This window comes from Melanotaenia boesemani, chromosome 20 (assembly GCF_017639745.1).
Source record: "Melanotaenia boesemani isolate fMelBoe1 chromosome 20, fMelBoe1.pri, whole genome shotgun sequence".
NCBI classification, from domain to species: domain Eukaryota; kingdom Metazoa; phylum Chordata; class Actinopteri; order Atheriniformes; family Melanotaeniidae; genus Melanotaenia; species Melanotaenia boesemani.
In genome coordinates this window covers 12,246,218-12,259,945 of record NC_055701.1, presented here as the reverse complement: position 1 = coordinate 12,259,945, position 13,728 = coordinate 12,246,218, and the positions used below count along the sequence as shown (strand labels likewise).

At 36.6% G+C, this 13,728-nt stretch overlaps 3 protein-coding genes across 6 annotated transcripts in view; 1 reads left to right on the top strand and 2 right to left on the bottom strand.

Annotated features, from left to right (window-relative positions):
- Nucleotides 1-1,266: 1,266 nt before the first annotated feature.
- Nucleotides 1,267-4,090, bottom strand: LOC121631725 (NPC intracellular cholesterol transporter 2-like). Of its 2 annotated transcripts, none has more exons than XM_041972771.1 (5): nt 3,892-4,090; nt 3,568-3,661; nt 2,781-2,888; nt 2,518-2,690; nt 1,267-1,551 (listed from the first exon to the last, which is right to left on the bottom strand). In XM_041972771.1, exons 2-5 carry the CDS (start codon nt 3,647-3,649, stop codon nt 1,468-1,470), a joined length of 447 nt encoding a protein of 148 aa, XP_041828705.1. In that variant the 5' UTR covers nt 3,650-3,661; nt 3,892-4,090; the 3' UTR covers nt 1,267-1,467. The 2 variants fall into 2 exon arrangements, with proteins under 2 accessions (XP_041828705.1, XP_041828704.1); XM_041972770.1 differs by having other exon boundaries at nt 3,568-3,667; nt 3,892-4,087.
- A 107-nt stretch (nt 4,091-4,197) lies between these two features.
- Nucleotides 4,198-6,137, top strand: isca2 (iron-sulfur cluster assembly 2). 2 transcript variants are annotated; one of them, XM_041972768.1, is made up of 4 exons: nt 4,198-4,410; nt 4,611-4,815; nt 5,241-5,356; nt 5,444-6,137. In XM_041972768.1, exons 1-4 carry the CDS (start codon nt 4,349-4,351, stop codon nt 5,616-5,618), a joined length of 558 nt encoding a protein of 185 aa, XP_041828702.1. In that variant the 5' UTR covers nt 4,198-4,348; the 3' UTR covers nt 5,619-6,137. The 2 variants fall into 2 exon arrangements, with proteins under 2 accessions (XP_041828702.1, XP_041828703.1); XM_041972769.1 differs by having other exon boundaries at nt 4,278-4,410; nt 4,611-4,788.
- An 833-nt stretch (nt 6,138-6,970) lies between these two features.
- Nucleotides 6,971-13,728, bottom strand: part of eml5 (EMAP like 5) — a 39,542-nt gene continuing 32,784 nt past the window's right edge. For both annotated transcript variants that reach the window (XM_041971990.1, XM_041971991.1), the window contains 8 exons: nt 13,572-13,686; nt 13,288-13,476; nt 13,014-13,186; nt 12,521-12,683; nt 12,327-12,430; nt 12,087-12,240; nt 8,297-8,397; nt 6,971-8,183 (listed from right to left, as the gene is read on the bottom strand). In XM_041971990.1, the coding sequence (XP_041827924.1) occupies nt 8,147-8,183; nt 8,297-8,397; nt 12,087-12,240; nt 12,327-12,430; nt 12,521-12,683; nt 13,014-13,186; nt 13,288-13,476; nt 13,572-13,686 (1,036 nt within the window). In that variant the 3' untranslated portion in view covers nt 6,971-8,146. The remainder of the gene's footprint in view (nt 8,184-8,296; nt 8,398-12,086; nt 12,241-12,326; nt 12,431-12,520; nt 12,684-13,013; nt 13,187-13,287; nt 13,477-13,571; nt 13,687-13,728) is intronic.

The following is a 13,728-nucleotide window of genomic DNA, read 5'->3' as shown; positions in this document are numbered from 1 at the left end:
CTGTAAAGAGAAAAAAAAACTACTTCAGGTTCAGGAAATTAGCACTTTCTCTTACGGTTTAAGGCTTCATTCAGGAAGTCTAACCACCTGGACTGTGATCATCATGGTGAAAGTCAAGCATGGCGATGGATGATCCACATTTACTGAGTGAAAAGTTTGTATAAAATTTAAGATCCTAGATGTTTGTTGATTTTCTGAACATATGCTTTTACAGATACCATTGTTTGGGAAAACAATACTGCAGCCCTTACACATTAATCTAGTTTTGATGGTTACTTTTAATATTTGATAAAGAAAAAGGCAGGAAACAAAGTCAGTGAGGAGCAAAGTGAATACTGAGACACCAGTTTTTGTTATTTGAAGTCAGATCAGCATGTCTGAGTACAACAAAATATAGTTAGCCCCAAAATAACCCTAAGTCCTAATTTTTAACCTAACATGTTACAGGAAAAAGGAAAACAGATTTCTTTTAAGAATCTGGGACTGATGGTTATTTAGCCACCCAAATGCCCCCAAACGTCCCAATTAAAGCAGGAGATGCAGTTAAAAGCAATAAAAGTGGCACCTTATTTCTGCTAAATGGAAAGGGTAAGACTCATCTCTGCTCTGTCATATTTCTAGAAGTTCTAATAAAACTCTGGGTATTGCAGATACAATTTACTGGAACATCCACATGCTGGCTTGAGGCAGCCAATATACTTAACATTTGAAATAATAAAAAGGCAGAGAACAGTGTTTTTCTGCCTGTATGAAAGTCACTTTTGCAGGATCCACAAACCATATCTTTGCAGCATGTGAAGGTGTGTTGTATTTTTATTTATGAAATCTAGCTTTCACCATGGAAAGCAGACTCTCCATTTGCCAACCTAAAAACCAAGTAAGTTTCATTTAAAGCATCATTGAGTTTAAGATTTGATGCACCACCAAATGTAAAAGAGCGGTAGTACTTTATTGCATTCATTTAAACCCAAAATTAAGAAAAAAAAAAAAAAAAAAAAAAAAAAAATAACTACTTTGGTACATGTTAGATTTCTTTATTAGTTGTTTTTTTTTTTTTTTTAAACAATGTCCAATTTCACAAGTCTGGTCAGTTAGAAATACTACAAACCTTTTAAGAAGTACAGTAGGCCTATGTACCCTTTCTGACTACACAGCAGCCAGTAAGACAAGATATTTGCACTATAGTGGAATGTAGTTCAGGGTCATTCACACAATCATTAACCTCACTTTTACATCCAGATCTCCTAAAATTGATCGTTAGGCAAATCAGAGCACAAAAAAAGCGTGCCTTTTTATTTAATGTGCGGAAGAGTAATGAAAACCAGTGAAAGACATCTTAAAATCAACATGATGAATGCATAAAATGAGATCTTTCTAGAAATCTTGGCATTCTTTTAAGTTTACTTAAAGTTTCATCCCTTTAAACAACACACTTGTCAGAGGTCCTGTTGCTACTTTGGCTTGACATTACACGATCTGAACTGGGAACCTGATGCAGAACAAGTCTTGGCTGCTGTCGTCTCTCAGTTCCCACTCCACAACCAGCTTAATCTGTAAAAGCAGAACAGATGGGTCCGTGAACATGATGGGACAATTTCTCGTGTTAGAGGAAATGAAAAGATGACAAATGGGGAAGAGAAAAAGCAGCAATTCACTATTTTTACCCACAACTTTGATGCTAAAGAACCACTGAAATTAAAAGTAGTGCATAAATAGCTGAAAACCTTTCAGCTGTTTCTGATATAAATTTAACAAGTGATTATTTTTTCCTATCACACAGATGGTGCTTTCACTTAAAAAGAAACTGGTTAATCTACCAAAGAAGCATCTATAACGTTCAAGAAAAAAAAAGAAAAAAAAAAAATCTAGTAAAACATTAAAATGCTCAGATTAATTTTGCTTATTGTTGCAGAACTAGTGCCAATTCCGGCCTTTAGTTCTGATAACTGGGTACTCATCAAACTTTAACCCTGTTCTGTGAACTAATTGAGTATAAGGGAACAGACATGGTAAACCAAGAAGTACCAATCATTGGCACATCTTTATTTATAAAAGGCAATATTAAATCTGCATCCCTCACACTTATGTAATGCTATCCAATCTAAAAGAAACCGTAGCTACAATCTTCGTCCTGTGACTCAGAATATATTTTTGCTCTTGATACCCAAAGTCAGACTTGAAAAAGAAGTTTTAGATATGTTGCTTGGAATTTGCTGCAGGATAAACTATGTCTGGGGGAACCGGTCTCCTTACACCTTTTTAAAAGTAAGTTGAGGGCATTTAATGATGAGTCTTTAGGTTGTAAATTCAAACAAGATGTCCCATCCTGGTAAATGAATAAATAAAATGAAACACATCTGACCAATTAGTGTAGGATAAAAAGTCAAATCCGAAGTCAAAAACCACACTGAACAAACACTTTCAGCTAAAAAGACCTTATACGCATAAACCCTTGGACTGGATCTTTGCAAAGGTTTTTGTAGAACAGTTGGAAAACAGTTCACAGATACTACTTACTGCAGGATACTCTGACTTCACAGGTAGGGTGGTTTCATAGTGATACACCTGCTCCTTCTGGATGGGACATTGGATTCCAGACTTGCAGCCATCTCCCACCGGAATGGCGAAAGGGATGGGAACGCCAGCGATAATACCATGAACCACTGCTGTGCTCGTCTTGCTCTCCACACCTTCAACAGGACACATGATTAAAACTCTAATGAAATACACATTCATGTCGACATTTTAATGGTCTTCATGAATAGAGTAAGCCCACTCACCACTACTGAATGTAACATTGACACTGTAGGACTGTCCTTTGTGAAGCTGGCATGGCTGAGAGTCACAAGGGTTAATGTCCACCAAGGTAACTTTACCAGAAGAAGAGCCTGAGGACAAATGAGGAACGAGTAGATTTTAATAGATAAATGTGAATGTTTTTACTACAAGATTACTTTCAGGAGCACTTTAATTAGAAGAAGTGGCCCACTATCACCGATCTTAACAAGTTAAATAATTTTCAGTTAATTGTTAGACTTTAAAAAACAGCAACAAAACATCTAGAAGTCTAAAATAAAACAAGCTTCCTGCGTCATATTTTTATTAAAAAAAAAAACCACCCAATTCCAGCCCAAATGTATTACCTGTATGTTGATTTATTTGAATGATGTTTAGGTTTTGATCACAAGCTTCTGTCTCACAACCTTGATTTCTAGTAATCATTACTGTTCAGGGATCATCATTGTCTCAGTGCCAGAGAGCAGTTTCTAATCAGTGATGAGACCTTAAAGCTTTAAAATGGTTAGAATAGTATTGGAGGGAATTAAGAGATAACCAAAAAGTAAAAAATAATAATATAAATAAATAAAATAAAAATAAAAAATCCCAAGATCAGGTGACTCTGTGTCACTGTAGAACCAAAAAGTACCAATGTAAGGACTTTGACTTCCTCTCCTTTCGATTTGATTTTTTATTTATTTATTTTACAATGTGCTGCTCTAAAATACTCTTGTGTCTTAATATAGGAGGTATAAACTTAAGAATATACCAAGTAATTTTGAAACTTACCGCAGTCAATAAACTTCACTGGGTTCGCACAGGTGAGTCCCATCAAGCACAAGAAAACAACGAAACCAATCCGCCCTTCCATGTTTCTTTTACTCTGTGTCTATATGACCAAGATACAGAAATATCACATTTTTAAAAAAACTTTATCAAAGCAGTTCAACTTAAAACAGTCACAACAAATTGGTCGATTGCTGTACGAAGTTTAGAACAACAAATAAATGGGTTTACACTGGGAGACAAAACTGTAAACAACACAAAACACGACGAAGTTTTCTATATCCTAAAGTTCTACGAAGAATAAAATTCCAAATGAACAACCTGTACCTTTGAAGAGATGCCTTCTTTTCCACACTGGTAACACCAACGAGCCCTTGTTTCCGTGTATCACGCGATCGCTGTACGCCCTTTTATCAGAACTGAGTGTTTTCGTAGCCCGAAATTTAGCCTGTCAGGGAACGTCTTACGAGACCCCGCCTTCTGTGCTAAAATAACAAGAGGAAAAGATTAGGCCCGTTTAAACCAAACATCAACGTGAAAATGCAGTAACAGCTGTAATCATCTCAGAATAAATACGAAATACAAAATGTATAACTACAGTATCCAAGTGCCCAATATTTCAATCCAAATACCACTTGATTGTCAACTGAGTTGACGAATCAAATAGTCGTATTGCCTAACTGTGGGCGTGTCATTTTTGAAAGACAAGTATTTTATCCAATAAGCACGCGATCAGTATGTGGCTGACGGGAAAGTGAAATTTACCAACGTCTTGTTATGGAAGATGTCAGTCTTTAGAGGAGCAATGATAACTGCGTCAAAGTCAAGAATACTGAACCTTGCAAGGTAATGTTATTGTTCCGCATATATTCGGCATTAATACGATTTTATGTGAGCAAAATTATTATTTGTTGATAATCTTTCGGGAGTATGTTGTGTTGTTTGTCTTGTAGTTAGCAAGCTAGCTTTCAATACGTAGGCTAACTAGCTAGCACAAGGGCTAATGTGCTAAATCGGGTTGGTAAACAGATTCTTATATTCTGCAGGGCATCTGTTCTTCTGAACAACCTCAATGTTAGTCAACAATTCAGTCGGGCTCCTCAGAGTTCCAAACCCTTTTACACAGCGGGACTTCGGTTTTACAGCAACGTCTCCGTCCAGGAGAAGTCCGGGGTGTTGAGCCCATCTGAGGATAAAGTTCACCTCACCGATTCGTGCGTGAAGGTTAGAAGACCCCTAGAACATTATCAGGTTTAGTTTCTTGAATTGAACATCATATAATGTGGAACATTTTTGGTCACGCACAGCAGGAAGACCTGTAAAGAACTTTGTGTGTTTCAACCATATGCAACGTATACCTTCAAATAACTTAGCTTATTTAAAAATGATTAGCTTTTCTGTTTAAATAAGTACATTTTAAAGAGAAGTGAAGGAAAAAAAGGAAGGTGAAAAGAAATTATTGATATCTCCACTTATCAGCTGAAATGTGATGTGTTTGAGGATTTGTTGTCATCTTTCATGTTTTATATTTGCATTGTGATTTGTCAACTTGTTTGCAGAGTTCTTGAATGTCAGTATGAAAAGTCTGCTAGACCTGCTGTGTTACAACCACTTTCCAGTCTCTTCTCAGCCAGTGAAGGTGTAAAAGCCTCATGTATTATCCGCTTTCAATCCAGAGACTATCAGAAATCATGGAAAAGGGCGAGTACCTTAGGATACATGTGGAGGGAGGAGGATGCTCTGGGTTCCAGTACAAGTTTTCTGTAGATTGTAGCATAAATGAAGATGACAGGTAAACTTTACACAAATGTAGCTTTCAAGTTATTGCACTACACCCATGGTTTGGTTTATAATTGTCTGTTAATCCTGCTGCTTCCAGAGTCTTTGAACAGGGAGGAGTGGGTGTTGTTGTGGACCAGGACAGTCTGGAGTTTGTTAAAGGATCCACAGTGGACTTCAGTCAGGAGCTGATCCGTTCCACCTTCCAAGTGCTCAAGAACCCTCAGGCTGACCATGGATGCTCCTGTGGCAGTTCCTTCTCTGTCAAACTATGATCCCTGAGTCTGTGATATTCAGTACTCACATTCAGCTGTTTATTAGTTAAATTAATAAAATAATAAATATCAAGAGATTATATGGATAATAATCATTAAACATGCAACATAGACGTCCTAAACAATTACCATGAACTTGCAAACTACAGGTAAACCTAATAAACTGGTCACTGGGAGTTTTATGTTATAGTGGATGATGTTGAATTTCTGATTCAGTCAACTACATTTAGTGGCAGTGAATATTGCAAATGACAATTTATCAGCCTTTTCTATGTTTTTGTGTGAAAATAAGTTAAACTGACTTAGCAACGGGTGTATTGATCAGTTTGCAACAACAAACAGTGACAGCACATAATCAGCTGCACTTTAGTGTGGTGTAATCCAGCAAAACAAAGACTAACTTGAAGTTTTTGAATATTCAGTGTTTAGATTTGCCTTTATGTGTAAAATATGTAAATATGCCATGTCTCTGAAGTTTTAAGTTATATTGTTTCATTTGGAATAAATTAAGTCAAAATACACAGATTCTTTTATTTTTCTATTATATGCAAATTAAAATGAGATGTTAAAATAGTTTCTGTTGTTAATTGCACTGCATTACAACAATAAAAGGGCAACATTCCTGTTGATTGATGCTAGAAGGATAGATTGTGAGCTTGTTAAAATCTGATCCTTTTTTACGTTAAAGGCAAAACAAAAAAGATGTAGGGAGAGGTTGACATAAAACATGTTGCAGAAAAAATATTCTCATAATTTCCTTTAGAAGGAAAACATGAGAAAGTGATTGTTTTGGTCTCTCATAATTACAAACAGTAACTTATGGCTTAAATATATCCATTTACCACAGTATGACAAATATATTTACGACATAGCGAAGAAAGTAAATTTTTCCTTAATATAAATGTCCTTCAGTTCAACAAAATCTTGAAATGTGTTCGGTTTAAATTGAAGCAGTTTCCAAAGCTTACTTGAAACTGCAGTACTGACTTTGTTCAATAGGTGCTGAAGCACCGTTTGGGATAAGTAACACCTTCAGTGGCACAAATGCACACATATACACAATTTTGAAGTAATTACCGATAGTTCAGTCATTATGAGTACAGTGCAGTTTGCTGCACCAGAGGCCTCTAGATCCACTCAGATGAAACTAAGTATATGTCTGGAGGACCTGTGGCCCCTGACAATTCACAACTGTGCTTGGCATTTGAAGTAATTCCTATGTCCATCTTTACCACTAATTGTCAGTAATTCTTACACACTGCACCTTTATCATGCAAGAGAAAGTCGTTTACCTTGGAAAGTGTCACTCAAGTAAACTCAAAGAATCACTTAAAACTTTTAAAGTTCATGGTTCCTTTTTTATTTGTTTATTTTTTTTTTATTAAAATGAAATTTAAGAAACATCTCACAAAAATATACAAAAAGAATATCTACAAATGATATGTACACTGATTAAATGTAAATCAAATAATGCAGCAACATTTGTTTAGTATTTAGTCTTAGATATGAGGAAACTGTTTTGCACTTTTTATATTCTCTCTGATAAACATTCCATTTACGCAATACATCTCATGACACAAAACATTACTTTAACTGTTGATAAAAGTCACACTTTTCATATTCATTAAAATGCAACAATAATATATCATAGCAGCACACACAAAAGTAACCAAAAGAATTGCAACAGTGCATTAAGTATCATTATACAGCAGTTTTCTTTGTTTTCTGAGGAATTTGGTTTGGACAGATTGTCTTCCAGTAAGCCATGCACACCCATTAACCACAAACAAATCCTCAAACAAGGATGCACACATTAACATTTCATTAGGGGAACACTGCTGAGGGAGGTTTGAGATCAACCAGTCAACAACACAACAATGCAACTCATAGATGAATCACTAGGGCAACACAGTGACCAGGTCAGGTATACAGTGCATAGTATGCTTTGGCATGCTGACATCCAGAACATAACAGTGGATGTTACATTCAGGAGGAAGGCCACAGGGTTTGGAGTTACTAGTAAAAATAGAACAAATGACTACATGATCCAAAAAGTAAAACAAAAGATATAAAAAGAATCCAAACCCTCACAGACACTTAGATTAAGGCTAATTCTGTTTGCTACATGTTTTGAAAAATGGCATTGTCAGTAACACAATTTCATAGGCCTGCCAAGTGGCAAAATGTACACAGGTAAGCTCATTTTCAGAAAAAAAAACCATCACTGAATGATGTGGACACAATAAATTCTTTTTCTATGTTTATCTCAATGATACTATGACATCATATGAGCAGGGCTGTACACCCATCACCTTTTTTTAACAATCAGGACTGTGATGAAAATGAGCCTTGCACATATGCATGCACCTAGATTTGAGGCAGTAAGTCGAATCACCACGATAACTAATTATCAAGCTGCCAGGTCTGTCCTCCTCCTCATCACTTAAATGCATCTCTTCTTTTCTCTGGAGATCTATCCTAGGAGACGCCCATACTCTCTCAGCAAGGGTTGGTCCAGGTGGGATTTTTCAGTGCAGGGCATGGGCACATCTCCACACAAAGAGGCTGGATGGGATTAATAAAAAAATAAATAAATAAATAAAAAAAATGTTTGTATCGTTTAACACTGCAATTTCACATCACTGGTAAAACACAGTGACTTGGTGATTCATTCATACCTTCTGTCATCTCCGCCAGCACTGACGACAAAACGATCTCCATTTGTGAAGCGTATGTTGGTCAAATGAGCAGAATGGCCTAGAAAGCGTTTGTGTTTGGCCTAAAAACAGATTACAGTCACAGCATTTAGGCCTAAAGTTTTGTCTGTTTCTAGCACTGTCACATTCACATCAGTGGGTAATTCACAGATGCATTAAAACAACATTGTACACTATACATTTAAATAATCTGATCATTCATGATGTCTCAATGAATTTAACAATGAATCAAATCTATTTGTGGCATATTTAGTCTATTTTAAAAAGCGAATAGTTCCGGCAAGGATGTTTTGTAAAAACTCTTGGGGATATGGTTGATTCTTCATTACAGAGGAGCAGCAACCTGAACTCTGAGTCAGTTACCATAGAAACTGACTCAATGAACCTAACCTGCTTGCTTAGAGTTTTTCTGACTCCTCCTTCCTGCAGATCTTGAAACAACTATTTGATTTATCACTTCATCTCCTCAATCATACAGCTACTATCAAATATTGTTTTCATATATATATATATAATTGTGTTAACCCTCAGCTCAGAAGAACATTGCTCTTTATCACACAGTAGTATTTAATATGCATTACCATAGTTCACACTGTTTCAATATAACAAATTTATATGAAGCTTTATACGTATAAAACCCTGATCACTCAGCTATAATGTGAACTAGCAGACTGAGGAAGACTCTGTGAGAATGACTGTAGTGAATTTGAAATGCTTCATGAATCTAAAACTTAACTAAACATATTTTCTTTTTATTTAAGCACTGTAGATATAAAATATATTTTGACAGCATTTCTTGTTGAATTAATCATAACTTTAAAACCATACGATGCTCTTAATCAGGAATCTAAAATCTAAAAATCACATTTTTTGTGTACTGTTTTCAGTGATTAATTGCAAACTCATTAGTACTGCTGATCTATGACTTGACAATATATCCATAACTAAACTATTTCTCATCGGTTTGACACATTTTTTATTTTCACATTTCATGCATTATCAGAAATAATGCATGGTAAGATTTCAGCAAGATTCCAGCTTTGTCGTCCATGAAGAGGACTCTGCTAAATGATGAATTGGTGGATGACAATGAGTAACGCTTATAAACACATATTTTCCAAGGACAGAAAAAAAAAAAACCAAAACACCTAGACTAAAAAATAATCTGTTTTAAATCTGGTGGGTAGAGAAGTATTTATGTTTAAAGTCTGTGCCCTTCTGCCAGTATTTTCTTTGTTTCTCCCTTAATTTGATATTCTGGATGTGTTCTTGTGCTGCCACTTATGACCATTTGGTTTGTTTCCACCAGAAAATAGCACATTTTGTCCACTGCAAATTGCTATTTCATGATATATAAACCACATACCATTAACACAAAAGTGCAGGTGAAAATATTCATTATTACAACATAAATAAACAGTAAACAAGAACATATGGATGATGTGGCATAGTGATAGTTGAATTATAGTCTAACAAGTGCAGTTCAGGTTAGTTAGCTATGAATCAGGGTATTGTTGGGTATTCATGTGAGGGCTTTAAGATGTGGATGTTGAGCCATTTGGAAAACCTGGGCCTTGCAGCAGAAACCTTTAGACATTGTCAATTAGTCATCACCACCACAGTGAATCTTTTTAGAGTCAGCTAAAATACTACCTTGATTGTTAAGTGACCTGGAACAGAACAAACATCACAGATTAACCTCTTCTTCACCTTTTCCCCTGTACAGACGGCAGCATGAGATCCATGCAGCACAGAAGATGTTTACAGACACTAAGAAGCAGCTATTCTAACATGCAGCATTATCAAAATCAGGGAGAGACTCAGCTAAAAGACTCTACCAAGCATTGGCATCCACCACACAAAATACAAACCCCAAGCAATTAAATGAGAATGTAACCAAAACATGGGAACAGCACTGTCCTCTTTAGAGCTGCTGCTCATTTTTCTACTTGAAGCAAACCTCACAAACAAGGTGTCATGTGATGTCTTTCTGATCACTGTGGGACAAAAACTCAGGGATCTAACAGTCAAAATCATAAAGTATGTCTTACTTTTGCTAATCTGTGATGAAAAGTTATATTCTAGCACTACAAAACTCTGCTAACCTATTTTTTCTATGCCTCTGCCTTTATTTGAAATTAATCATGAAGGTCCTGGTAGTTTCTTTGAAGATGTATGGGGAGTTTATAGGGAAGTATTCACTCTTCCTATGATATAATATTTTGGGCTTCACTTCTTTCTGGATCCTCATGGTGTTTCTAAGGTGAATTTGGGGACTATCCCTTGATTTTCCTGACTCTGACCATTAATAGAGGTGTTCATTGTCAACAGGGAGCGATAGCTTCCTGAGATGTTTACGTCAGTAGAGGTGCTACACACAGTTCCTCATCAGACTTTACTAATTCCTAGGACTTTTTTAATTCCTAGATGAATTGGGATGGTGTCCTCTTGTTTTCACTCATAGTATTGTGTTGTCTTTTAGAAGGAGATGATCATTTACATTTTTTACTGTGTTCCAGGTGAATTTACTCTGACACAGTAACACATATCTTGATTCTAACACTGTAGTAATCTCACATATCTCAGCTTTCATTTGGACCAATACTATATATACATCCCTTGTTGTTGTGAATATATACCTAATTTATTTTGGGTATGTTATTTCAGACAGAAGGCAGAAAAAATAAGCTTTATCAAAAGGAGGTTAAGTACAACGTAATCTGCAATTTCTCTGAGGGGTGGTTAAAAGCATAAACTTTGCTTTTAAATTTGGTCAGTTTAAGAGGAAATTCCCAGCGAGAGAAGCTTTGAGGTTTAACTAAACTAATTTGAGGAGTGCCAACATTCAATGGGCCACATCTTCAAATATTCAGGGATTTCCATGTAGTGCACATTATTGGAAAGCTTAGAAACCACGCTTTCAGAATCTGTAAATAAGTCAAATTGCCCCTCAGGAGACTTGTTTCAGGTTTTTCCAGCACTGGACACGTTTCTGTCTCATCCATCAGTCACATTTCTATAAAATCTGGCAAATGTGGCAAGACTGTGTGAAGGTGTAGATGTGGACATGTTACTTGAGTGTTAGCATGTCTGCTGTGAAAATGAAACTGTATATAAATAAGAACTGTTCTTATTTACAGCGTTTATTTGCAGCTGGCACATTTTACTTTTACACTCTATCTTGATTGTTGACTTCACGATAAAACAGTGACTGCTGACTTTAAAGTAACAGTAATTAAAATGGTTCATTAGTCTGCCTTTATAAAAAAAATACAAAGGCCTAGATAGGGATGTATGATTTGATATTTCTAGCTTCACTGACTATAAATGGAGATGACTCTTCTTTATTTACTCGTTGCCATGGTAAATCATAGTCTTGGAGCTCCGTTGATTTTTTTTTTTTTTTCATCACCCACACACAGAGTTCACATACTCAGAAGTGATTCATCTATGATCTGCTGCTCTGAAAATAAAACCAAATCAGAGTTCAGGGTTACACACAGAGTTTGTAACACCTGCCCTCAGTAAACAGCTCCAGATCAAATTCAGGATGTGCATGCCTATATGTGTGTATGCATATGGTATCTTTTGTTACCACTACTACCACTGGTGAACATAAAAAACAAAGAGTACTTCAAAGATCAAAGTTCAAAGACAGAAATACTTCAACAAATCATTGGCTGTGCATCATATCATCAGACAAACAATGGGGACATTAATAATCATAACAATAATATACAGTAATACTTACAAACTTCTCCGGACAGGGAAAGTCAAACAGCTTTACCATTCCAAAATCATCGCCTGTGATGATGTTAAGGCCCGAATGGGACACACAGGCACAGGTGATGTCCGCTTTGTCAGTGTTACGGGACCAGATCCCAATGACCTCGTCTCCAAGGACACTAAACACACCAATCAACATTTTTCCACTTTATGGTACAAGTAATGCTGGTGTACAGTAAGTCAGTCTAATCAATGTGCCTCTCACCTTGTCCAGGTGGCCCAGGTGATCCTGTCAATATGGGACTGTTCTGTGATCTGCTTCCCAGACGGCACTTCATAAACAAGGCGTTTATAAGCACCTGTGGATAACTGTTTACAGGCAGTGCAAGTTTAAAGCATAACAGCCAGTGATTCTATGGGATATGATTCCTCGTTGCTAAACTGGTCACAGGGTCGTACCTGAACGTAAGTGCTGTCAGCAGAGAAATCCATCTGCATGACGAAGCTGGGGATGTCCCTGCAGCAGTTTATGCGGTTCAGCTGAGGGCCGAGTGTCAGGTCGTAGAAGTCAACGGCACATTCAGTGGATCCGACAGCCAAGTAACAAGAATTTGGACTGAACCTGTAACAGAAATGTGAGTTGTTAAAAAAAGCAGCATATTTCTATCAGGTTTACTTGATAAGTTGAGAAGTTTCTTCTCACTAAGAATTCTTCGTGGAAACTATTTAATCATTTAAATGAGTAAAATGAGAGTTTTAGTTTTTATGTTAAAATTATTCTTGCTATTTTGGTTTCTCGTCCCATTCAGGGTGTTTTTTTTTTTATGTTTATTATTTTACAAAACAATACACTTGTATTATTTGCTCAATAGTGCAGGAAAAAAAATCTACTATTTGAATAATTATAAAACATCTGGACACAACATAGTGTACACAACTTCACTATTATTACCTAATATCTTGAATAGGAGAGCGTCGGTCCCTTTTCTTTCCCCAGATTTTGAGTGAAGCTACCAACAGAATAATGAACTCTCCATTCTTCATGCCGATGGCAACCATGTCTCCCTCAGGACTGTAGCTGATGGCGTGTGCTGGGTGGCCCAAGTTCACCTTATTTAACATCTTCTGTTTCCCCACAAAGCAACACAAGAACACCCTCTTAGAAATGTTAGTATTAGCTAAATAATTAAAAATGTCAAAATGCCTCGATGACCTAAGATTCTGACCTTTTCTGTGATATCCCACAGACGGACAGTGCCGTCCTCTGCAGCAGACAGAAATACATCTCTGGAGGGATGAGTGCTCAAACCCCATATCGGTCCTTCCATATGTCCATTCACCAAGATGTTGCATGCAGCATTTTTCTCACCCACTTCAATGATCTCTGCGTTTCTAGTCCCGACAAGGATTTTACCCTGCCACAACATCATGCCATACAGACATGTCAGGATGCAGAAGATTATTTATGAATAGAGGGAAATTATTTTTAGTTTCTATTATTGTGAATTACCTTCCCTCGGCATACTGAGCGAACGCAGTCTATAATCTGTCCTGTTTCTAATCGAAAAGCTCTGCAGCGTTTCAACTCCTGATCCCACAGTTTCAGAGCACCACCTTCCTTTGACCTGTGGAAAATATAAAGAAAGTTTCATCCCTGATACAATGAC